At 36.9% G+C, this 27722-nt stretch overlaps 1 protein-coding gene across 1 annotated transcript; it reads right to left on the reverse strand.

Moving 5' to 3' along the window:
* Positions 1–3662: 3662 nt before the first annotated feature.
* Positions 3663–26894, reverse strand: CTH (cystathionine gamma-lyase). The gene is made up of 12 exons (XM_066268898.1): positions 26533–26894; positions 23727–23808; positions 21006–21101; positions 19015–19124; positions 16840–16971; positions 12927–12984; positions 12236–12313; positions 10973–11125; positions 10353–10474; positions 8225–8277; positions 4701–4839; positions 3663–4079 (listed from the first exon to the last, which is right to left on the reverse strand). The coding sequence occupies exons 1-12, from the start codon at positions 26698–26700 to the stop codon at positions 4059–4061; spliced, it is 1212 nt and encodes a 403-aa protein (XP_066124995.1). The 5' UTR covers positions 26701–26894; the 3' UTR covers positions 3663–4058.
* Positions 26895–27722: the final 828 nt, after the last annotated feature.

The raw sequence follows: 27722 nt of genomic DNA on the forward strand, positions 1-27722 counted from the left end.
CTCACACTAATCTTTCTATGGACATACACTAACCTTCTCTTGGATATATACCTGGGAGTGAAACTGTTAGGTTACAGAGTAGGCATGTTTAACTTTATTAGAAATTCCTACACCCAGTTTCACATTCTTTTTATTTTTAATTTTATTTTAAAAATTAAATTTAATGGGGTAACATTGGTCAATAAGAATATATAGGTTCCAGATAAACATCTTTTTTTAATTGATTGATTGATTTTAGAGAGACAAGAAGGGAGAGAGGGAGAGACAGGAACATCAATCTGTTCATGTATGTGCCCTGACTGGAGATCGAGCTGGCAACCTCTTTGTTTTGGGGCGATGCTCTAACCAACTGACCTAACCAGCCAGAGCTCCACATAAATATCTTTATAACATTTGAACTGTTGATTGTGTTGTGATCCTTTTTATTTCTCTTGATTTTGACCTCCTAAGAGAAATGTCTTATGCAGCATTTTTGTTCCCTTTTCTCTTCTTTCTAAAGTGCATTATAAGCTTTATTTCCTCTTATCTGATATTTTCTTCAGGCCCACCTGAGCAATCAAGTAATCATTATTTTCACTTTATAAAATATAGGATATTAATTAGATTTCCATCTTTACTTAAAATAAATCTGTGGTTACCAACTGTTTCCTCTGTAGAATTTAGGTCATTTAAGGCTACTTACTGTGCTGTTAAAAAGGATGTCTTAATTTAAAAAAAATATTCTAGAGTCTATTGTTATTTTTTTATTTATCCCTTACATCTCAGAACTAGCAGTTTTGGCACAAAATTATAAAATAATGGACCATCTTCTCCACTTTACCTATAATAAGATTCACTAGAACTAAAAAAAAAGTACAAGGAAGAGTACAGCCCCACTTCTTTTATTACATAACTTGAAATTAGCCAGAAGTCAACTACGAATAAGCTCTCAGGAACAAATACATGAATAAATTGAGTTGCCAGCAAAATGAGCTTGTTATACTTCATTGGCTCCATAATAAGGTTTTCCATTAAATGTCACCCAGCTATTCAAAATAAACATGATGTTGTGTGTCTACTTTAAAATAGTACACAGTGGCTTTGATGTGAGATATTGATTTCATTCAGAATTTCAACAGTGAATATAGTAAAAAAAAAAGAAAGGTTAGAATAAAATTTTGAATAATGTGGCATAGAAAGCCACTCAGTGAAAATAGTATCCTGGAAGCCTGACCTCACTCAGCCCGACTAGAACATGGCTGTCCGGTTATGTTTCCATGTACAAAGGCAGATAGAAACAGGGCAAGTGTGGTTGGTGCATTGCTTAAATACTGAATCCTCATCTTGGTGTGAACTATGCTATTGGAGAGGGACATTCTTGAAGATAACCAAAAGTTTCAGATAAACTTCATAAATCCAAATAAACATAATGGTACTTTCTCAGGCAGTAAGGAACAGTACCTAGAACATGGTTATAATGCTTAATTTTATATGTCGACTTGACTAAACTATGGTACTCTAGCTATTTGGTCAAACACCAGCCTAGATGTTGCTGTAAAAGCATTTTTTTTTTTGGATGTGATTAATGTTTAAGTCAGTAGACTCTGAGTAAAAGAAGTTAGTCTCTGTAATGTGGATGGGCCTCATCTAATCAGTTGAAGGCCTTAAAAGCAAAGCCTAAGGTTTTCCAAAAAAAAAGCAAGACTGCTTTAAGACTGTAATAATTCTTACGTGAATTTTCAACAATTATGGGACCATAGACTTCAGGCTTACCAGCCCCTCCAGTCATAAGCCAATTTCTTAAAATCAGCCTCCCTCTAAACATATATAATGTACTTATATGTATATATGTATATGCACATGTATATATATGTATATACACACACACATATCCTATTGGTTCTGTTTCTCTGGAGAACCCTAACAATGGTAGCTACTTTCTGCTCATCAGAATCTCTGAGACTGAATATACAAATGGACAATAGATAAACTATATATAAAACTAAAACTTTGACTTACAATCTACAGCAACCTTCCCAGAAAACCAACTCCCTTATTTATAGTAAACAACCCAGGAAGCCAGCCTTTTAGGAGTCAGACTTGCGGGAAACCTATTGCTATCTCTATGACAATCCAGGAAGCTAAACAATCACTCCTGGAACAATCTGTCCCAAATGGCTAGGACTTTTTTTTTTTTTTTTAGAGTCAGAGAGAGGGATAGACAGGGACAGAGAGAGAGATGAGAAGCATCAATCATCAGTTTTTCGTTGTGAGACCTTAGTTGTTCATTGATTGCTTTTCTCATATGTGCCTTGACCGTGAGCCTTCAGCAGACCGAGTAACCCCTTGCTCGAGCCAGCAACCTTGGGTCCAAGCTGGTGAGCTTTGCTCAAACCAGATGAGCCCACGCTCAAGCTGGTGACCTCGGGGTCTCGAACCTGGGTCCTCTTCATACCAGCCCGACGCTCTATCCACTGCGCCACCGCCTGGTCAGGCATCTAGGACTTGATAAATAACGAACAGCTTCCCTAATTTTTGCCATTACTTTCGAATCCACCCTAGAAAGCCATATATGTATCCCTAACTGATCACATAAGATGCCTCACTTCCAATTAGCCTGCCTACAGACTCCCAAATATCAGCAGAACACTGATTAGGCATATCTGAAGTCTTCCCTTTTTTATATTAAAAGGTTTTTCCACTCCTTGGTCTGCCCATGGTGTTTTTAGTGCTTTTTTTGAACATTTTAACAGTGATTTAATGTTATCCATTTGAGAGTCATGGGACAGTCTTAAATATGGAAATTTTAGTTCTCATCCATATCAACAGATACTAAAATGTCTATAACTCCTTATGTTCTACTTGCCTTTGAGTCTCTGCCAAAATACAAGTTATAGTAGCTGACTCACTTGCAAGCTCAGAATAAATAGCCTTTGCTTTTCTCATTTGGCTGGTCTTTATTTAATTACAATTCTAAGTTCCTGAGATGGCAAGAAATCAGGTGAGCGAGAAACCATAGTGTGACATGACTTACCTCAAATGCTGCTGCCTATAGAGAATTTCCAGACTCTATACATGTAATTCAGAATGTGTACAAAGAAGAATGTTTATTAGTATGAATTGCCCTCCTACCCAGCACAGTTAATCAAGTTCAATTTTTTTTTAACTAAAGCAAATGGCAATAGTAAACAAATAACTGAAAGCTTTAGTATAAAAATTGAAAAAAATCTAATTATTTGACTTATGCCTTATTATGCATTTAAGCTACAATAGATTCTGTTTTAAGTATTTCTTCCTTTAGCATCACAAATCTATTGTTTCAGATAAAGTCTTAAAAGTATTATTTCTTTCTATAAAAGTGGCTTTTGACCTGCTAAGCATAAAATTTATAAATAATCTGCAAACACTAAGATTATTTATACAATTAAATTTATAAAAATTAACCAAAGTAGCTGAGAATTCAAAGAGTTGAGAATTAAAAGGGCCCAGGAATAGAAGTTAATTCCACATACAGAAATATCCAGTGAAATATATGATAATTAGATTTACTTTTTAAAAATAGTAAATACAACCATAAATCAGTGGAATTTCACAGTAGACTTTATAAGCATTGATTTTGGCTGATGGTACCAAGTGTAAACTGTTGCTTTAAGTATCGATTTCAACAATATGAAAAATCACACTTGATTTAAAAACATCATTTAATAATTTAAATTCTTCAGAAAATATCAAAATGAATTATCACTATAATGTAAACATGATTGATATAAATCTTAAGCTATGAAAAAAAAACCACAATTTCAAACAGCAACACAAATTTCACCTCCTGACAAAGCAAATGTATATCATAATTATTAACAAAAGGATATTAACGGAATTAACCTGTCAATGATAATAAAGGAAAGAGGAAACTGTTTTCAACAGGGATGACCCCTGAACAATTACAGTCATGAAAGGTAATGAGGTGCCTTAAAATTTTCACTTGAAAATTCTGCAAAAGTTCATTATTGATCCATTCAGTTTTTCAGAAGACGATGTCTCAGGAAGCAACTTTTAATAGCAGTTCTGCTATACTAGGCTCAACGTGCATTTGGAGAGTGCTGTAATAACAGTGCACATGAAATATAGGTTATTAAACATGCTGGCAATGACTTCACCTCCTCTAAGGATTTTTTTCTGAATACTACCATCTTTTAAACCTGTACTTACTACTGAGTTCCCTGCACATTTATACACCCTGTTTATGGTAGGGAGGAAAAAAAAAACCTTTTCCATATCGAGGCCTCACTTTATAAATATAATGAAGCTTGGCCCTGTCTGGTGGCTCAGTGGATAGAGCGTCAGCCAGCATACCGACATTCGCAGTTTGATTCCCGGTGAGGGCACACAGGAGAAGTGACCACCTGCTTCTCCCCCTCCCCTCTACCCCTCTCGCAGCCAGTGGTTCTACTGATTTGAGTGTGGCCCCGGGCACTGAGGATAGATAGCTCCATTAGAGCACATCAGCCTCAAACACTAAAAATAGCTCTGTACTCAAGTATCAGCCCAAGATGGGGTTGCTGGGAAAATCCCAGCTGGGGCACATGTAGGAGTCTGCCTCACTAACTCCTCTCCCCCCCCCAAAAAAAAGGGAAAAAAATAATATAGTGAAGCTCACTCCTAAGATTAAGCATACACCTTCATGAACACACACCCACAAACACAAAAGTAATAAAACTTACTGCTGCTTTCAAAGCTTGATCTATATCTTCCAATAGGTCTTCTTTGTCTTCTAAGCCCACAGAGAGTCGAATCAGTGTGTCACTAATTCCAAGGGCATCTCTTTGGCTCTTGGGCACTGATGCATGAGTCATAATTGCCCTAGAAGGAAGGGTGAGCTAATTTTTGATCATTGTATTTTATCAGTAGAGGCACAGTTCTGTCTCATAAATTGCAATTATCTACAAATTTTTTCTACTCTAAATATCAAATTCTTCATATGATTATAATTTTTCATAGGCAAAAAATTAAGGAATTGCTAATATTATCTTTTCTATTATTTAAGTGAAATCCAAGATTTATTTTAGAGAGAGAGAAAGCATGAATTCCTTCACTTAGTTGTGCCATTGATTGCTTCTCATGTTCCCTGACCGAAGCTCAAAACAGCAACCTTGGGGTAGAGTCAGCACCATCAGGGTCAAGTCAGTGCCCTTGGGATCAAGCAAGGCCTAGGGAATGAACTGGCGCCATTGAGATGGGAGCTGGTGACCTCAGGATTTATGACCCTGGGATCAAGAGGGCGACTCTAGGCTCAAGTCAGTGACCTCATGCTCTGGGATGATGCTTTACCCACTGGTCAGGGAAAAATCCAAGATCTTTTATTATTTTTATACTATCAGTAAGGTACACTCAATTCAGACACTGAAGGTGCCAGCCAAGCGTCCCCACACATGAAGGAAAGCCTTCAGTGTGTGAATGTTAACACCTTGCCTAAATGAAGCCGAGGCCAGAAATCACATATCCCATGACCAACCAGCTGGACTTACAAGAGGCTTCTTGGACCAAGAGCCAGCCAGAATTCATTTCCTCTAGATCAATGAAATCAATCCAGAACTGGACCTTCTGAGGCAGATCCAGAAAAAGCAACCCAGGATCACTAGCAACAGCCAATGTGCATTAGAAATTCCAGCACATAGCCCATGTGTAAAGCTAAAGCACCTACTATGGCTAAGGCACTATAGTAAGAATCGGAAAACCAAGAAGAATGAGATATTCCCTTAACCCTAGATAACAAGGCAGGAGGTTAAAAGACTATGATAATCCACAGAACAGAATAGTCAACAGCAAGTGCCAAGCCCATATGACAATAAGGACTGCCAGAGTTCAGAGGAAGGAGAAATTTTTGTGGGCTGAGACATCACGGAGGAGTTTATAGTCTTCTGAGCCCTAATATGTACATTGCCACCAACAGTCGACCATTCCCTACACAGTACCCCCAAAATCAATGCCTCAGCTGCCTTCTGCTATCTCACTTCAGAACCATGGAAAGAAAATCTTAGTCATGGTCAATGTAAATCGCTATCTTCTTTCATCACGCTAAAGAAGTTTTACACACAAACATCCTCCTTAAAATGTTCTGCCTTTTCAGCCTCTTTATTCCTTGAAGGAGAGTATACAGGTAGAAATAAGAACTTAGGCCACTGAAACCAATAGATTTGAGTGTGAATCTTAGCCCCTCCACATACTGGCTGTGTGGGTTTATAAAACTTACCTGTCCTCAGAGTCAATTTTCTTATCTGAAAGAATAGTTAACTATCACTTATTGAGTGCTTACCATGGGACAGGTCCTCTAGATCATTTATGTGCATTAATTCATTTTTTAATGAATCAAAATTGGATATAGCATCTATCTCAAAAGTTTGTCACAGTCATTAATGGAAGGAACATACAGAAAGTATCTACAAGTACCTGAAATGTACTTGTAGTATAGTAATGTAGTCGATGCCTAATAAAAAATAATTCAATTCATAATAGTAGTCAACATTTATTGGGCACTTAATATGAATCAAGGCATTAGCTTCGGAATTACTTTTCCCCATGCTCTCACAACAACCCTAAGAGCTGGGTGCAGGACTATCCACATTTACAATTGAGAAAACCGATGTTGAGAGGGGATAAGTAACCTCTCTAAAATCCCAAAATGAACACATGTTTTCAAGCGGGGGCGGCTAACCCAACACCCAGTGGCTCCGCTTCCTCTCCCTTATTGCAGTGCTGCACTCGTTGCAGCCAAGCTGGGAGACACTGAAGGAGGCTGACAGAATAGACAAGCTGTGACCTACATTCACTTGTCTACTGGCATCAGTGTTATGGCCTAGATGGAGCAGCTGAGGGCCGAGTAACTTTAAACCAAATCGCTAAACAAAGCAGGAGAGGTTTATTTTTGAGACCTACCTTAAAGTAATATACATGCCATTACTATGAAAAATAACTGAATTTCATATGCTGAGTGTGCCCTCTTGTGAATCCAGACTTACTAGCAGGCATTTCCTTGAAAGACTAAAAAACCTATAGGTGTTACCTTTAATTATTTGAGTCATTATTTGGGCATCATGTTTATTTAACCTTGTGAAATTGCATAACTCTCCCCAGAAATTGTAAACTACTATTATGAGAGGGCAGAAAATGTGCCTAAATTTTGGAAATTTCTGACATCCCTTCAGTAAAATGCTTCCAGAGCATAGTTATTCCAGAATTGTTTATGGAAATTAAAACAAAGAAATATACCATGTGTATTTAGTACAGTTGAAAATTATTAGGTGATGCTGTTGATTGGCCCCCACAATAATTACAATATATGGTCACAGTAACATACAATGAAGTCAGGATACAGTTCAGGAATGCATGGTGGCACAAGTAATCAATAAAAGATAATCATTATTTTAATTATTAAGCGCATTTTATAGATAAAAAAAAATTGAAGCTCAAAGGCTAAGCAATTGGTAGAAAAGGTCTCAAATCCAGGTCCAGGATGCTTTTAAACCTCTCCTCATTGCAAAGCCTCAACAGCTAAGTTGCTAACATATTCCCATGTGACAACTGAGTAATTAGGAAAACTTTCTGAATCTTCATGTCCTTGTCCATCAAATAATGTGCTCTACTGCCTAATCTTAGGCTGCTTCATATTCTAATATCCTCTTGTGCCTTGAGAAAATTAAATGAGTTGAGTGGGTCAGATATTGAAAGTCCAGGAATAACAAGTTCGATTTTGGGTTTGTCTTGCAAACAACATGGAGCCACTCAAGATTAAACAGAAGGTAAACATATTTGATGGTATCTAGTTGGGCCTTTCTCTGACAATCAAGGCACAGAGGCGTTTCATCAGAGACACAGTCCTCATTTCCCAGAGAGCCTTGGAATCAGCCCTTCCAGGACAAAGTCTCCAACCTCCCTTCTAGGGCAGACTGGGATAGAACAAGCAGCCCTGGGCCAAAGGCCAGAAAGCCAACCATACAACTACTGCTGGGATCTCCTCAGAGAGCACGGGGTGGAAGCAAAATTTGGGATCGTACTGATAATTATCTCCATTAGATTACATCAGAATCTCCAGTCTTTTGAGTTAGAAACCATTCCGATTAGACAGTCCTATGCTGTTCTGATTATTAAATATCCCAAATTATTTCTGATTTTATCATACTCCTTTTGCAAATGATCATTAAAGCTGACATCAAAGTTAAAATACTAAGAAAGAGGAAACTATACTTACGGAAGCTCAGCAAGACTCTCATATCCTCCCAAGCTCTCGGCCAGAGCAAATAACTACAGCAAAGAAAATATTAATTTAGATCTTCCACTAAAATAAAAATATAAAAATCTAAAATATATATATATATATTTTAATAAAAGGGCCTGAAAGAGAGAATGGAAAATAGTGATTATGAATAAACTGAAAATTGGGCAAGAAAGTCAGAGAAAAAAATGAGAAAATCCGTAACAATGATTTTATTAATTAGACATATTATGTGTAAACTTTTAAAACATTTAAAGTTGATAAAGGAGAATCCCTTACATCTTCTTAATTGGCCCTATACTTAAGTAATTCTTAACATGAGCTCTAAAACCTCAGAATTACTACATCTGAAACCTAATTTTGTGGTCTCTCTTTAAATAAAAATATATAAATGTCTAAACACTTATTAGTATGTATTACTTATTAATTCATTTATTTAACTCACCCTTGGAACAAAAGAAAAAAAAAGTCAGTTTTTGTCTTTAGTGTTATAGTATCATAGAAGTTTGTAAGTATTTTATTTTTTATTTTATTTTATCTATTTATTTAATATTTTGCTGACTTTGATAGGGAAAAATCAAGAATTAAAATTTTAGCTTTTGCTTGACCAGGTGGTGGCACAGTACATAGAGCATCAGACTGGGACATAAGAGGACCAAGGTTCGAAACCTTGAGGTCATTAGCTTAAGTGTGGGCTCACCAGCTTGAGTGCGGGGTCACTGGCTTGAGCATGGAATCAGATGTGACCCCATGGTTGCTGGCTTGAACCCAAAGGTCGCTGGCTTGAGCAAGAGGTCACTTGCTCTACTGTAGTCCCCAATCAAGTCACATATGAGAAAGCAACCAATGAACAACTAAGGTGCCACAATGAAGAATTGATGCTTCTCATTTCTCTCCCTTCCTGTCTGTCTCCCTCTTTGTCTCTCTCTGTTACACACACACACACACACACACACAAATCTAGCTTGTGTCATAGTGGCTTTAATTATACTCAATAGGTTTAATGGCTAATGCAAGTAAAAGCTTTGTTTCAAAATTGGGATACCTGACCAGGTATACATGACTTATTGAGATCTGAGAGAGATCCATTTTTGTGCCCCAGGGATCTGCAAAGCCTTTGTGCTCCATGGACTGAACTATGGTGCAATTAACTTTGACTATAATCTGTTTAACTCTCCCTTGAAATTCCAAAACTTTTACCTACCCTTTTCTTCACTTTATAAAAAGGTTGGCTCAGGATGAAGGTTTGGGATGGCTTTGGATACATGACCCTGTCTTCTCAGATTATCAGACATTTGAAAAAAGTGCCCATAAAGATTCAATCCCTGTCTCTACTTATTTGGCAGGGTGGTGACAGGCAGCATGAATACAGATATTTCCAGTTTCATTTTTGCTGAAGTGACACTGGCCAGCAAAACCATATAGGTTTCAGGTGCACAATTCTACCAACATACCAAGTTACTCTCATGGCCATATTAAATTATACATACACTACTATCTTTCTGATTTTAGAGGTAGACAAATTTTAGATACCAGTAGGGCTTTGACTAATCTGGTAGCATCCAATTCTTTAGACCTGACCTACAGTATTTAAATCTCAGTCTACTGTGTGAAGTCAATGTAAGCTCAGTGTGTGGTTGGAAGACCTCTCCGCCAGTGCCCCTGAGAACTTCCTGCCACTGTGAAATTTAGATCAAGGCCTCCTTTCCTTCACCCCAGGCAGATGCAGTCTGGGAGGCATAAGGTTTGGAAAGCTATTCTTGTACTAGACTTCAGAATAGCCTCGTGCATTGCACAAACAACATACTACACTTTGAAGTCTCACATATTATTTCATTTGGAAAAGGGGTTTACTTCTAAATACAATTGAAAACCAATGCACTAGAACATTCTGTCTCTCAAATTAATGGCAGTATCTGAAGAGTTAAATAAGTAAACATATTTAGATATCTGTTCTCTAACCCAATGCTGTGTATGATTAAGTGGTTTGTGGGTGTGACCCTGCAGGTACAAAAACATTCACCTGATTTGGGTAGAAGTGAGAGATAATGAACTGCTGTGAGGTCTTATCACTACAATTTGAAAACCTGTTTTGAAGGTTTACCTTTAGGTTCTTGAGGAAAGTCTCAGCGTGCTGAAGAGAGCCCTTTATATAAAAGGTGATCATCCCTGGGCAACCTGTGCACTGACGCTTTGCCAGCTCATGCTGAGGATGAGAAGGAAGCCCTGTAATAAAGGCTTAGAGTCAGCTATGCACTTTCAAAACAAACCAAAAAAAAATCACTGTTTGCTTAAGTAAACTACAAAGAAGCCAAATAATGATCTTTACACAATGGCTACTTGTTCTGGCCCCTGCCTCTATCTCTCTAGCTCCATTTTGACCTATCTTTTCTACGCTCTCCATGTTCTAACCACACCAGAAATACCACGCTCTATTTTCATCTCAGGATCTTTGCCCCTGCTGTCCTACAACCTGGAACATTCTCCACACTGACTGCCCTACCCCTTGTTAATTATATCCTTCTGGATTGCTCTTGCTTAGTATCTATCTTATGCACCAGGCTAGTTTCATGAGAAATCAATTCTCATGCAGTGTTCAATAATTAATGAAAACATAAAAATATATGAAAGCCCCTAACTTACAAATAAAGGTTATATATGCAAGATGCTTAGGATAACCCTTAGAATCCCAAGAAAAGGTGATTAAAAATCAGATTAACATACCAGGATAAATAACCTTTTTTACCAAAGGATTTGATTCCAGAAACTGAGCAACTGCCATTCCATTTTCAAAATGCTTCTGCATTCGGATCTGCAGAGTCTTCAGACCTCGACTGCAGAGGTAACAGTCAAAAGGAGAGGGGACTGCTCCAATAGCTGCAAAATAAGCATATCCTGAGTGAGTGTGAAGGTGGGTAGGAACCCACATGCTCTGACCTCTCTTTTTCATTACAGTGTTTCTAAGAAGCTAGCTACAACACCTAATGCTTGAATTTTAGAGGGCAAAATTAATATATCAAGTCAGAAGCATAAGAATGAAGCATAAAATATTCTTAGATAAATGGGCTTTAAAATGAGAGCATGTCACGAAAACTATGTACAAACACAATAACTTTTTGAATATGAACATAAATAGTCCGTTCTATAATCTTAATAAAATGACATACTGCACATGGCTGAACCTTCTTCTTTGAACAAGTATTATAGCATATAGAGAATAAAAACAATTCAGCTCCCATTACTGAATATTTTACCATAATTCTATTTAGCTTTGGTCTAACACAGCCTAAGACTTTACACACCTCCAGGATATGGACTGCACTCCTATTTTGTATAAATGAAACTTATTAAGCAATAATTTTTGGTTTCCCTTCTCAGTGCCCCTTTCTGTTATTTTAATACTTATTTCCAAGAAGGGCATTTTTATTCCTCATTATTTTGTATTTTATGTGTCTTGTATCTTATGCGACAAACTGCAATTATTAATCAAAGTCTCTTTAAATAGCTTCAACTACACTGAGATAATTAAACAATCCAAACTAGAAGCGATGCATAGACACCTGTTGAAATGCATACATAAGTTTATATCTTAAGTGCTATTTAAAATTCACCATCATTCCAGATATAAAAAGTATAGTGTAAAAAAACCATCATACAAAATGTCTTTTTGTTTAAAAATAAAAAATCCATTAAGTCTTAAAACTAAAAATTCACTTGGGCTTTACCACATTATAATAAAAATTAACATGGATTTGAAAAATAACAAACTCACCCTGTGTGTCATACTGTAAAGGCCTGTCATGCTGCAACTGTATCTTTATAACCCAGTTTTTCTACTTTCCTCTAAATGTCTAAGTTTTTTATCTCTAGTTATCATTTCTTTCTAGATCAGTAGAATGCTACCACTTCACAATTTTTAGTTGAAATACAAACATTAAATATAGCCCCTCTGAGAGCATAAAATAATCCCGAGTTTTTAATACTTACAATTTTGCAGGAATCGAAGCCTATCATGGAGGCTCTCAGAATTAAGAGACACTAAGCCCATTACAACATCACTGTGGCCTAAACAAAACAAAAATTAAGTTAAAAATAATGTATGTTTTTCTTCAATTTATAATTTCTAAATGTGGCTTTCTCTTAAAAAAAAATCTCTGGAACAAAAGCCCTATAGAATAAGTTTACATAAACTATTCAATTTGACAGTAGCAAAAGCCATACCCAAAGAAAACTAGATAGAGGGTGACAGAGGACAATCTGACTTTGGGTGATGGGTATGCAACAGAATTGAATGACAAGATAACCTGGATATGTTTTCTTTGAATATATGTACCCTATTTGTTGATGTCACCCTATTAAAATTAATAAAAATTTATTTATAAAAAAAAACCATACCCAAAATAAAATAACAAAAATCATATACAAAGTAAATGTTTCTTTTTAAGCTATAAACAGGATATACTCTTTTATAGTAAATGTTAATCCTCTGCTCATAAATCATGAGCATAGTTTTGTCTGCTATTAATAAAATCTTGTATTTAATGAAAGTAGCATTTTTTTACTTTCTACATGAGTCAGAGAAAACCTGATTAACAGTAAAAGAAAAGGGATTAAAATGTCAAGCCCTATGTTATTTTCATCGATCCATAGAAAAGAACAAAGATTCTGCATTTCTTACCATTCATATATTTTGTAGCTGAATACATACAAATATCAGCTCCCAAAGCCAAAGGTCGCTGAAAAAAACAAATGTTTTTATAAAATAAGATCACTTAAAAATATGATTCATTACTTGCCTATTTGCTAGTGTAACCACAATTCCTATTCTACCTTTTCAAAAATATGTACATATTAAAACATTTCTGATTAAAATCTGATATTATTGTTCCCTTTCTTCCCTGATCCAAATAAAAATACAAAGTAGTGGACCCAATAGTCAATTCCAGAGGCACAATTTTTTTTAGAAATAGCAGATAAACTCAAGGCAACAGGTCTCCTGAACCTGTTTCTTTAGAGAAGTTGCTGTCTGGCTTCTAAATTTATTACCTACAGCAGGAACGCTGGCATTCTTGATTCAGTAAACACATAAAAAATTAACATTAACATTCAGCAATTGTTAAGTCAGATAAAACTAATCACTTCGATTTTGAATCATTAAAATCTGACAATATATGCTATGCTTATTTGTTTGGTTTGCCATGATCTTGGCTCTTTTTTTTTATATACCTTTATTTTTTTTTTATTCATTTTTTAGAGAGGGGAGAGAGAGAGACAGAGAGGGAGAGAGAGGAGAGAGAGAAGGGGGGAGGAGCTGGAAGCACCAACTCCCATATGTGCTTGACCAGGCAAGCCCAGGGTTTTGAACCGGCGACCTCAGCATTTCCAGGTCAACGCTTTATCCACTGCGCCACCACAGGTCAGGCCGATCTTGGCTCTTAATTACTCTTTTATTTTACCAGTTTGCCAAGTTTAAATCACTTATAAAGAAATTTGTTTAGATTGTTTTCCCTCACTCAGTTGTCCTAAAAATTAATCCTTTAGTCTTAAAATGTCTTTGATATAATCAGCTTATTCACTAAACAACATACAATCAACATCTTTCCATTTATATTTCCATTGAAATAAAATGGGGGGGGGGCAGCAGGGGTGGTGTATGTTTTAAATCGTTGGTCATTTAGTCTTTGGAAGGTATTCATGTAGAGGGCTATGCCTATTTCATAAATAGGTTTTAAGTAAGATACTGCTCCAAGCACTCTCTCCATCTCTGTTTGCTCTTCTCTAAAGTGATGGGATCAAACTAGATGACGTCTAAGGTCTCTTCTAGGACTATTATTCTGTAAATTCTATGGTAAATAGAAAAACCAATAACTAACATCTGTTGATCTCATTATGTGCCAAGAACCATGTTAAATATTTGATATAACCCAGTGAAGCACTGCAAAATACTTCACTAACTCAATAAAATCAGTACCTTTATGAATCTAATTGTCCAGATGATGAGAAGGGATGAAGAAAAATAAAATAGATCACTCAGACTAACAAACTGGTAGAGCCAGGGCTCACACCCACACTACCTGAATCCAGAGGCTCCACTCTGAAACTTTATGCTGGTAAATCTGTCCATTTTGCTTTTTGTAAGATTTATAGAAGATCCAAAAGAGAAAAGGTGGGCAAGAAAGAGAATATATCCAGTTTTCATGAGGATAAAACAGTGGGAGGACCTTTTCAGGTTTGCTTTGTGGAATCAATACATGTGGTTGCCTAGGAACAATATGATTCTGATTAATTTAAATGAAATGAATCCAGATTGAAATGAGGCCAATTGCCATCCCTGTCATGAGCAATGTGATGAGAGCTTCAGGAAGGTAGAAAAACTGGACCTATTTTTGTGACAGTAATAAAAGAAAGAGGGCCAAGGCTGATGAGTAACCTGGGTAGGCCTAGGCTAAAACAATCCATGCCATCTCTTTGGGAATATACAGGACTCACTGTGACTCAGCCAGATCAATCCTATGCTGATGGCCTACTCTAAGTGGTATATGGGGTAAGGAGCTGAGATAAAGAATGTAAGAATGAAAATCACTGTGATACACAGATAATGCCAGGAGACATTGACTTAGAAATAGACAGCCTTACCAGGTTTTCTGTTACAAAATGATACAAGAGCCTGACCAGGCGGTGGCGCAGTACATAGAGCATTGGACTAGAACACAGAAGATCTAGGTTCAAAACCCGAAGGTTCATCTGGTTTGAGCAAGGCTCACCAGCTTGAGCCCAAGGTCGCTGGCTTGAGCAAGGGGTCACTCAGTCTGCTGCAGCCCCTCGGTCAAGGCACATATGAGAAAGCAATCAATGAACAACTAAGGTGCCACAAAAAAGAACTGATGCTTCTCATCTCCCTTCCTGTCTGTCTGTCCCTATTTGTCCCTCTCTCTGTCTCTGTCACACACATACAAAAAAAATTATACAAGAAGCAGCTAAAGAAAGAGTCAATGCTCTATATGTATGGTCCCCATTCACAGACCACAGAAGGAAAATATATTTTTTTAAGTTACACTGTTGCTGATATGTACTATGTAATTAAGCTTAATACGGTTGCATCTGTACTAAATATGTGCAGACTTTTTTTCTTGTCATTATTCCCTAAACAACACAGTATAACAACTATTTACGTAGCATTTACATTGTACTAGGTATTGTAAGTTACCTAGAGATGCATTAAAGTATAAAAGAGGATGTGCACAGGCTATATACAAATCCCATGGCATTTTTTTAAGGTACTTGAGCATCTGTGGATTTGGGTATCCACAGGGGTTCTTAGAACTGATCCTCTTGGACACCATGCGACCACTAAATATCATGAAGGTTAAGTGGCCCATGAAACCGTCTGAATGTAATTCAGCCAGGAAGAGTGTCTCAGGAAAGGAAAATAAACACGGTAATGCCTTCTGAATAAGACAAAGGAAGGTGAAGGACCAACTTATGCCAATTGCCAGGGAGTCAGCCAGTCACAGGAAGGCAGAAGCCACGCCCAACTTCAGGGATGCAGAGCAGGAGAGGGGAAATGTAAACAACTGATACTGTAAACCTACGTTTAAGTGAAGAGATAAAGAACATGAGCTGGGGTTTCAGGAATTCTGCATAATAAAGTGAACTACATGAAATGTAATAAGAACGACCACAGAATACAGGTAGGAAGGAAAGAGCAGGGAAAAGGTAATTAATTCTCAGTAAGGAAAGGACACAAAGTTAGGGTACTCAGAGGAAAGAGCTGGAGAACTGGGAGGGGGTGGGGTGGACAACTCCTCGATTACGGAGATCCCTAGATGATCTACCAAGAGAAGCAAACAGAACAGAAAGGAAGGAGGATCTGGAAAAAAAGCAAGAGAAAAATTGGAAAGAAATGAGGATAAATGGGAAAGTTTGTACGTGGGGTAAGATGTATATAAAGGGGTGGGTAGGGACGTATATAGGTTAAAAAGAGCTCTGTAAATACTTATAGCTATAATGTGAAATGTAAAATTATAATACAAATAATAAATTTATAATGCAAATAAAGTAAAGGACTACGCATAATCTATGGGTACTGAGGGAAGAGAAATAGCAAGAAGGAAGAGAAATCAAGAAATAATCCATGTGTGACATACATTGAGATGTCACTGAGTACTGCTTTTCTTTTCCTTCTATTTGGAAGATCGGTCAGATAAAAACATATTAGGGATGACTGAAAAATAATATTACTAACTTTGCAACTGGCACATAAAAATTCAAGTCCCTATTATGTGCAAGGCACAGACAAAAACGATCACAAAATAAGACCACTTCAGAGTTTACACATCCTAAGAAAACCTAAAAGCTTTACTTAAGATAACATTTAAAATATACAAAGTTACATACAAGATATTAACCTAAGGAAAGGAAGGACTTGTTTATATTAAAATCATTTTCAAACTCTTAAAATTTAATCATAGTTATTGATTAGACAAATAATTATAATTGGGCCTTCTTTACCATTAGTTAATACCTTCTCAGACCAATTACAGGTGTCTGTGTAGTCCACCAATCATATCAAAACATTTATTTGCATTTACCTGAAAATATGCTGACATAAAAGTGTTATCGACGACCAAAATAATATCTCCATGTTTATGGACAGTGTGTGCACAGGCTTCAATGTCAATCATCTTCAAGTTAGGGTTTGTGGGAGTTTCAATCCAAACAAGCTAAAACAATTCAGTAAAAGACAATATAAAAAACACTGCACAAACATACATCCCATATAGTATAGCCACCTGGGAGGCTACATCAGAAGAAACTGGACGATGAAGAGGCTCAAATCTAAATCCCAGTCCCCATAAATTTCCAAGAGGTCGTAGCCAAGTAACTTGCCCTCTATTTTCCTCAAAGTCTTCATCTGTACAATGAGGTTGGTAATGTTTACCTGAGAAAGTTGTTATAAGGATCAAATGAGATAATATACATATAAGCAGAAAAGTATGCAAGTTAATTTTATAGTTATTTTTCATAAAAAAGAGACAGTATCATATATACCTGTATATTCCAAAATTTAAATAACTAATCTAAATAACTAAAATCTTAGATGCTTGATAGTTATTGAAAAAAACAAAAGGAATTGTTTGTTAAACAAGGTGCCACTGTACTAAATCCCATTATCTACTGATTTCTTTTTCAAAGAATTAATATTTCTTTTTTGTTATCTATATAAATGGGCAAAAACCCTATAAAGAGTTTCACTGTAGAAAAGATAAGGTAGTTAAAGTAATACATATTCTACACGAATTGAATTATTTAAAGAATATTAGCTCGACCTGGCGGTGGCACAGTGGATAGAATGTTGAACTGGGATGCGGAGGACCCAGATTTGAGACCTCGATGCCACCAGCTTGAGCGCAGGCTCATCTGGCTTGAGCAAAAAGCTCACCAGCTTGGACCCAAGGTCGCTGGCTTGAGCAAGGGGTTACTCGGTCTGCTGAAGGCCCACGGTCAAGGCACATATGAGAAAGCAATCAATGAACAACTAAGATGTCACAATGAAAAACTGATGATTGATGCTTCTCATCTCTCTCCGTTCCTGTCTGTCTGTCCCTATCTATCCCTCTCTCTGACTCTCTCTCTGTCTCTGTAAAAAAAATAAAAAAGAATATTCCTGGGTTAGAATTTATTATTCCCACTCATTATAAAAAATAAGTAAATAAATACAATTTTACATGCAAAAAATCTACTTCAAATGATGAGACAAATATTTCAGGGGTAAAATGTATTAATTCAAGTCCGTAAAATGACACTATATACAGTTCTGTCGACAATAATTAATATACTCACAATTTGCTTTTTCTACTTTAGAAAGATGCAGATCAGCTATTTACATAAGTATCTTTTCTCCGAAACAAGATTAAAAAAAAAACAACAAAAAACTTCTTTTGAAAAAATAATCCTTTATCACTCAAAGTTCACCCTCGTGTCAACCTTTAAAGTATTTGTGTAAGAAAAGATTTTCATTTTTTAGCAGTCACTGCAACATAATCTTGAGTACAATTCAAACCTTATAATCATTAGCAAAGTTGGAAAGGGCTGGCTTATAAAAGACACTGTTCCTTCTTTTACCCATTCAGAATTTAAATGAGGTCCCAAGAAAGACTATCACTATGCCTTTCACTCAAGCACAAAACACCTTCCGGTGGCACATAAGCTTCCCAGGATGGAGGCTAAAGATTGCTAGTGGTCCATTCTCTATTTCTATTATCTTGCTGAAGTATCATTTAGAACACTATAAAAGCTACTATGCTTAAGGTTTGGGGAGCTTGGCAGGCTTCCTTTTCTGTAATCCAATTTCTGTGATGACTTCTGTTACCAATACTAGCTTGGTAATGCAGTTGATTGTGTTCTTTTGCTAACAAATTTTTTACCAGTTTCAATGTACTGGAAACCATACTAAGCATTTCACATGCCTTATCTCCTTTAATTCACACAACCACTTTTCCATAAAGGAAGTACAATTATCCCCATTTTGCAAATAAAGAAATTGAGACTTTGGTAAAATAATTTGCCAATAATCATATATCGACTATGATGCAAAATTAGAATTTGAATCCCACTCCAGAATTTATGTACCTAATCATTATGCTATCATACCTAGGAGACACCAGACCTATCTTATTTTATTGATGATTTCCAATAAAATTTGTTATTCGGATTTAAATTATGTCCACAAAACATCACAAGAAAAAAAGACAAAACTGAGTTACCTTAGTTTCTGGTGTAATGGCCTCCTCAAGTAATTTAGTGTTGGAACAATCAACAAAAGAAATCTTTAATCCAAATTCAGATGCTACCTGTCTGAAGTACCTATTTGTACCTGAAGCAGAAGAGAATCAGATAAAATGGAAAGGACATTGTATTAAAAAATGTTCCTCACTCTCTCCCCTCGCTTCTTTTTGCTTTTAAAACAAACCCCTGAGTTCGTTTGGGGCAGCAAGTTCTTTAGGATGTGAATCTACTCGTGGTCACATGCATTAAATTAAAGACTCCTTAATTTGGCTATTTAATTGTATGGCAAAACGTTTGCTTCCTCACTATGCAGATATAACAATAGTAACGGAAAAAACTGGTTATTATTCCTTGATCTTTTTGTTATATGATTCGGAAAGCATTAACAGAAAAATGAGACAATATAAATCAAACTACTGAAGATTTACAGTGAAAGAAGATAAATCATAAATCATTCAACTTAGCATAATTTCTTTTATAAGCACTGTTCTGAAATTTAAATTTACATATGCAAAATTTAAAGGGAAAATTGCTATTATTAATAGTTGACCAAAAAAGGTTAAATACTCTGATCAAAATATATTAAGACTTTTGAGTAGTAGAGACTGACCTTAGATAATACAAGACTGAAAATAATATAAATAATTGTTAAAAATCAGCAGAAATTTTCAAGATTTTGTGCTACATTTGCAATGAGGTTTTTATAATGCATTATAAAAGTAACTAAAGTTTTGAGATTTAATCATTTTAATTTAAAAACTATCATAGGGACCAAAGATAAAATACACAACACTTTGTAATTTCTGATGAGTGGTCCCTTTCTTTAAAGAACTTACAGATTTAAGTTTTTTGTTCAAATATGATAATACTCTAGAAGTCACATTTTAATTATTTGAAAGCATTAGAAATATACATGCATATTTACAGAAAATTTTGTGTTGTTTTGAACACAAAAATCAGTCTTGTTTGTAAAGGTAAGGGCAACCTGTCTTCTTTACCTATTCACTTGCCATTTTAAATAACTAGCATTTAAACTTTTTAGAATGAAAGTTCTTAAATTTGGATCCATTGACAAGGTCAGACAACTTGATCCTAAAATTAAAATGATAAAAGTTGTATGTCATCTTAAGTACACTTTTCTAAGGAAAGGGTATGTAACTTTCAACAAATTTTCAAAAGGTTCCCTAAAAACAAAAGGGTGGAAGATAAAGGGATGGGTAGAGTTAAGCTCTTTTGAGAGTGATCTACCTACCAGGGCTACAACAGTTAATCTTCACTGCTAGTGAAAATTTTAAATTACACTAGGATAGTCTCCTTTTATCACTGTCTTCCCTAAAGCAGAATATGTCTAAAAGTTGATCAAGCCCTACATCCTCTTTTCAACAGCTTAAATAAAATTATTATTATTCAATCTCTCTTATAAGCAGTTACTAAGCATACGCCTAAGTATGTATGTTCCTCTTTTACCAAGTCTGAGCCACCAAGGGGTGTCCATTACACCTTTAAAAGACAATAAATAATCAATAATCTTGGCAACATTGTTAATATAATTCAGGACCCACTTTATTATCTTTAAATACCAGTTGAGCCTGACCAGTGGTGTTGCAGTGGACAGAACACTGAACTGGGATGCTGAGGTCTCAGGTTCAAAACCCTGAGGTCACTGGCTTGAGTGTAGGCTTTCCAGCTTAAGCATGGATGGGGTCGCTGGCTTGAGCATGGGATCATGACTCCATGGTCGCTGGCTTGGGCACAAAGGTCGCTAGTTTGGCTTGAGTCCCCCCTCCTCCCCAGATCAAAGCACATATGAGAAGCAATCAATGAACAACTAAAGTGACACAACTACAAGTTGATGCTTCTCATCTCTCTCCTTTCCTGTCTCTCCTCTCCCTCTCTCTTTCTCTTGAAAAATATATATATGTGTATATATGTATCAGTTGACACAACATGAATGTGAGAGGTCACCTACCTCCATACACATCATCCATGCAAATAATTTGGTCACCTGCTTTCAAGAGATGGGTAATAGTCGTAGTGGCTGCTAAACCTGAAGCAAAGGCCAAACCTAAAATAAAAACCAAGTTAGAGTAAGTCAAAAAGTCAGACCGAAAGGTTAAAGACACCTCCAGTATTCACTTGCATTATTTTATGTCCCTCTCCCTACTGATAGGAGAATCATCACTGCTGAGTCACCAGAAGTAACATGATGAACCCCACTACAAAATCCCTTTCTCCATTTCAAAGATAAAATATCTATAAATATATAATAAAAATATATAAATCTGCTTTGGTTATAACATTTCACTGAAACACTTCAAGACAATTGTTTTTCCTGAGATAAAACTGGGGTACAACATTTCTCTGAAACACTTCAAGGAAATATATATGTTTTTAATTCTGAGATATGCCCTGATCAGAAGTTGGTTAAAGCATCGACTAGAAGCACAGAGGTTGTTGGTTCGATCCCAGGTCAGGACACATATAGGAACAGATTGATGTTCTAAAATTAAAAAAAAAAATTAAAATAAAAATTCTGAGATAATTAGCAGTGCAATGTCAATCACATTACAGTTTAAAACTATCAGGCTCTAAAGAAATTTCAAACTTGAGGAATACAGCTAAGATATGATTCATTAATTATATGAATATGTAATTGAGCATATAATTTAACAAAAATCAGACCAGGGACATGTTTGATAATTTAATAAATTTATTTTTAATTTTTGAATGTTGAACATCTTTTTAAACAAATGTGATCTCATGTTGAACAAATATAATAAATAATAAAAAAGTAACTGGAATTGTGCACATTAAACACCGTAAAAGAAAATATCCTAACAAACATCAATAGATCATCTTGATGATAAAAAAAAAAAATCACCTGTGCTTGGCAGAGGAATAATCCATTAACTCAGAAAAAAAATGAGATTGCTGTGAAATCTTTTAGAAATCTTTAGGTTAGGATTATAGTCTTTTTACTATGGAGATCTGTAGTCCAATAGATAATTCACATAAAAGGCTAACTTTCAAAACAAAGTTAAAAACAACCATGTTTTCTGGATCCTACTTGAAAAAGTGTCTGACATGACACTCAGTCTTTATACCTCCTGCAGAAAACAATGTTCCCCACACAACACTAAATTTCAGTTTTGTGTTTAATCTCAACAAAAATACAACCAACCCTCTCCCCCAAATCCCTAATAAACCCAATAACATATTATTAATATTTTTAGCCTGACCAGTAGTAGCACAGAGGATAGAGCATTGACCTAGGACACTGAGGTCCCGGGTTCGAAAGCCCCATGACCGGCTTGAGCAAGGGGTCACTGACTCAGCTGGAGTCCCCCATCAAGGCACATATGAGACACAATCAATGAACAACTAAGGTGCTGCAACTACAAACTGATGCTTCTCATCTCTCTCCCTTCCTGTCGCTCTCCCTTTCTCTCTCTCTCTCTCTCTCTCTCTCTCAAAACTATATATTTCTAATTCCTATACTCTTGCTGTGAAAAAACTACTAAGACTCTTATTTTCTAGTCAGTATTTTGCCCTCATTTAGTATCATTTATATAAAAATACAAAGATGATTTCATAGCAATGCACACCCATAAAAAAAATGTAAGGATTAATCCATAATCTCTGACAGCACATTATCATTGGCACCTGCCTATTGAAATGTACCTTGCTTGCTTTTCTCAGGCACAAATAATCAGGTGAATGAACCAAATAAAAAAAAGTTAATATTTTCATAGGTACCGTTATATAACTTAGTTTTTATCTATTTATACTAACAGCTCAGATAAAGAGTATCTAGCCTGACCAGGCGGTGGCACAGTGGATAGAGCATCAGACTGGGATATGGAAGGACCCAGGTTCATGACCCTGAGGTCACCAGCTTGAGCGCAGGCTCATTTGGTTTGAGCAAAAAGCTCACCAGCTTGGACCCAAGGTCGCTGGCTCGAGCAAGGGGTAACTCGGTCTGCTGAAGGCCTGCAGTCAAGGAACATATAAGAAAGCAATCAGTGAACAACTATGGCAGGGGTCGGGAACCTTTTTGGCTGAGAAAGCCATTAACTCCACATATTTTAAAATGTAATTCTGTGAGAGCCATACAACGACCTGTATACATTAGGCATTATCCAATAAAAATTTGGTGTTGTCCCAGAAGACAGCTGTGATTGGCTCCAGCCACCTACAACCATGAACATGAGCGGTAGGAAATGAATGGATTGTAATACATGAGAATGTTTTATATTTTTAACCTTATTATTTGTTTATTAAAGATTTGTCTACGAGCCAGATGCGGCCATCAAAAGAGCCACATCTGGCTCACGAGCCATAGGTTCCCAACCCCTCAACTAAGGTGTCGCAATGAAAAACTGATGATTGATGCTTCTCATCTCTCTCTGTTCCTGTCTGTCTGTCCCTATCTATCCCTCTCTCTGACTCTCTCTCTGTCCTGTAAAAAAAAAAAAAAAAGTATCTACATGAATACCAAACAGAAAATTCTGCCATTTTGCCTAATTCATGGGATCCTGGGCAAATAATTCAATGTTTTAGTTAAGTAAGACTTTTGAACTAGCTAATCCTTATTTTATTCCAGCTCTATATTCAGTGCTCCTGTCTTTCTCTTTATATATGTAAGAGTAGATTCCAGATGTTAAAAAACTTGGAATTGGACACCACTTACTGTACTTAGCCCCATCCAGTGCTGCCACTGCTTTTTCCAAGCAATTCCTGGTGGGGTTTCCAGAACGGCTATATTCAAATCCCTGAAGAAAAGAAGTCAGAGTTCATCCTAAGAAAGGTATTGTCAGAGTTGCAAACACAGGTAACTCCACAACTATGAGTTTATTCCACTATAGTTTTTATTATTTATTCATGACATATCTCGCATTAAAAGCGTAACAGTGTAGTGATGTGGAGAAGCTGTGAAGTCAGCCAAATCTCTATTAGAATTCTGCCACTTTTGAGCTACATGCTAACAGGTAAGTTACTTAACATTTCCTAGAGTCAATCTCAATATCCATATATGGGAATAAAATAGACACCTAGTTCATAAAATTGTTGTGATGATAAAATGAGACAATATATATCCTCTCCATAGTGCCTAGTATATGCTAACAACTAGATAACTGGTTGTTTTATCAGCATTATTATTATGTTAGACTTACTTTACATATTAATCTGGGGATATCAGAGAAGGGGAGTCACCAGAGTCAACAGAGAAAACCTAATTCTAGCCTGTATTTCATTTCCTAATAAGTGATACAGTTCTGTTTAGCTTCCAACAGGAAGTTATGAACAGATTCTACAATTACTCAAGGATATCTTGGCTCTACAAAAGTGACTCAAAAAATAGACAGTGATTCTTGACAAAGTATGTTCACACAATACTCTTTAAAATTTTGCATTATGTTCCTTTCATGAGTATTGCACCATCTAGCTGTGTTCATCCAGTCATTTTATTTAATCCTCATGATTTTTTAATCCTTGTGAGAAAAGTAATGCCAAATATTAACACCAGAATCCAAACCTAGAATTTAAACACTGACAAAAAATTCTATAATTTTCTCCCTTCCACCTTCCACACAACCCCCAACCCTCTGCCTCCTGTAAGCACATAACAAAACACAACCACTCTTTATGCCTTTGTTTCTGATGCAGGAACTCCCAGTATTAGGTGTCTTTTTTGTTTGTTTGTTTTTTGCTTTTTTGGGGTGTGTGTGTGTGTGTTTTGTTGCTTTGTTTCCTTGTTTTTCAGAGTAGACATATTTTATAGGGCTCCAGATATTCTCGTCACTCACCACCATCACGTACTTGATGTGACTCTCCAGCTGTACTCAGCAGACAGGAAAAAAAATGGATTCATGTGACCACTGCCACAGAAAGGTACCCCATGCTTCTATAAGTATTCACTGCAGAGATTTAACTTTGCAGAGGGGGAGGGGGGAAGCATATTTTACAGGCAAATTCCTACTTTCTCACCCATTTAATAGCTTTCCAAATGGAACTGGAGAATTAGATGCTTCTCATTCAGCTCCTCAAAATCTCGTTAGTCCTCTTATCTGATTTTTAAAGATATTAAGGAGTTTGTTAATTATACCATCCCTGCTGGCTCTCTGATAACATTTAATTATTAATATTGTAGCTAAATAGTAACTTTTGTGCTGAAGCTCCGCCTGCAGCCACAGTTCACAAAACCTTGCCCCAGGAACAAATCACGTGCTGGGAAGACAAGTTGTATGTACACATATTGATTCAAAAATATAGTAGCTAGAAGCATCCTAAACCAATTGTAGAAACACCTTAAATACACTAACGAGGTTTTTGAAGATTAACCAAGTTTCAGGAACTACAAAGTTCATTTAACTAACTTTTTCTCAACTTCAGAAACTTTTAAATACGTCAAGATCCATCAAGTATGCTACCAAAAAGGGAAAAAGATATATGATTAACAGAGGGGGATCTTCCATAAGCCTTACATATCATTTATCTTTGATTCTGGGTCAGTTCCTTTTCGATAAAAAGTACATAATACCTGTCCTGCCCTCTGACCTGGTTGTCTTGAGGATCAAATGAAAAAAATATAAATGTAAACACCATGAAATACCAAACTACTGAGCAATTATAATGTACCATACAGCTTAATATAGATATCAACAATTTAGGTGGTAAGTCTCAACCTGAGGCTTGAACAGGTTAAGTAACTTTGCTCACAGTCACCCAGCTCAGAACAGGTGTGTCAGAATTCAAACCTAGATCCTGACTACATGATTTGTGCTTTTCAATACTAAGCCACACTGCCCAAATGATGCAATGAGTTAGATTATTGCTAGCATTAATGGAGCAGAGCACAATGTAGCCTAATGCCTAAATGTGGGATTCCAGAACAGAGCTGGAATTTCAGCTCCAGCACTTAGCCTTGAGCCTTGGGCTAATTTCAGTTTTTTTCATAAAATGAAAACCTAGTTCAGACTAGGGGTGTTTGTTGTCAGTATTATCTGAGGCAACCCACGTAATACACATGATATAACATATGTAAGTATGTATCTAGCACATAGCAAGTACTTAATAACTATTAATAACTGAATGCAGCTATTGGAAATTATCCTGATTCTAGATGAGTTGTAAAACAATTTTTTAGCTGACTCATTATATCTTTATAATTGTTGCTGCTAAAAATAATTCAAGGAAGTTATGACCTTCAGTTTTGAGCTGCAAATTTGCCAGAATCACATGAATTTCAGTCCAAATCTAGATGGCAAGTTGGACAAACTATTCCTTCTAGTTCTGCTTATCAAAAGAAATATGATCACTGGACCATCCAAAACAAAACTTCATTGCAAAGAGGATTACAAGTGTAGCAAACATCCGTCCGGGCTGCATTTCTAATGAATATGCCATTTTATAAATTAATTGGGTGCCTTTTTAATTTGTAAGCCACCGCTCCTTTCCCGCCCAACGCTGGACCACCCCAGACAGACCCAGCTCACCGAGTGCTTGCCGGGAGCCCCTTGCTTGAACGTGGTGGACATGGAGATGGGGGTCACTAATGCCTGGGAGGTCCATTGCTCTGGTTCCTGGCCCACATGGATGGCCTGCGTGGCGAAATGTTGGAAGCTAGGCAGGAAACCGTGTGGGGAGACGTCTTTTTTCTGCATGCTGAGCTGAGAAGGATGGAGAGAGAAAGAGCGAAGAAAATAAAAACTAGGAAACCGGTGCGTGAGGGCTTGAGAAAGACTCCGAAGAATCAGACGAAAGGGAGCTAAAGAAACCCTAGGACCTGCAGCGAACACGCAAAAGCCGGACACGGTGACTGGGTGGCTGGGACTTTAGAGGCCTGGAAGAGCTGCGTACCCCGCGAGGAGGAGCCAGCACACCCAATGAGCGAAAACCCTGACGCGGTCTCCGCTTCTCATTGGCTGGCAGTGGAGGCGTTGCCCGTAGCGTCGCTGGGGTACGCCCTTCCCGGAGGAGTTGCTGCCAGAGTCGGTGACTCCACGTGGTGTTTGTCCCAGCCGGCGAACTTCCCTAGTCCCTGCGCTGCGTAAACTGCCCTCCTAATTCCTGTGAGCCTTCTGGGCGTTTGTGTGACAGTGGGCCGGAAGTTCACGGGAGACGTGGAGAAAAGCTGGCTTGATGTTGAAACCAAGTAACGTGTAAATAGGCCACATAAATAACCTCCTGTCGCTGCAGCATTTGCCCTTGACCCCAACCCCCAACTCCCCAGCCCAAGCACCCTTTGTCCTGAGGGCGGTGCTGACGTACGCAAGCGACAAAGTGCAATGGAAGTTCCTTACAAAAGCCATGCCCCAAGTTTGTAGCTTGGATTCTCATTAACCGAAGGCAGCCTGCTTTTTAAAGTACCCTAAATTCCGCAATGACCAGTTCTTGCCATAATAAAAACAAGAGTAAAGGTCTCCAAGCAGAACTCTGGCAGCCTCCTAATAGCTATTTAAACTTGAGCTTTTTCAAGCATCATTATCTTAGTTTGAAGTGCCCAGAAAAACTCCCTGGTTAAAAGATAGTCTAGCTTTAGAAAACTTATTAGGGTCTCAAATCCTTACCAAAAAAAAAAAAAAAAAAAAGAGCTTTTATTATCGCACAATTGACATCAACATTCGTGTAGTGAACAGGAAACAGTCCCATGTCATCATTTACCAATTACCTGTAATCAGAACCC

This window comes from Saccopteryx bilineata, chromosome 3 (assembly GCF_036850765.1).
Source record: "Saccopteryx bilineata isolate mSacBil1 chromosome 3, mSacBil1_pri_phased_curated, whole genome shotgun sequence".
Classification (NCBI taxonomy): Eukaryota; Metazoa; Chordata; class Mammalia; order Chiroptera; family Emballonuridae; genus Saccopteryx; species Saccopteryx bilineata.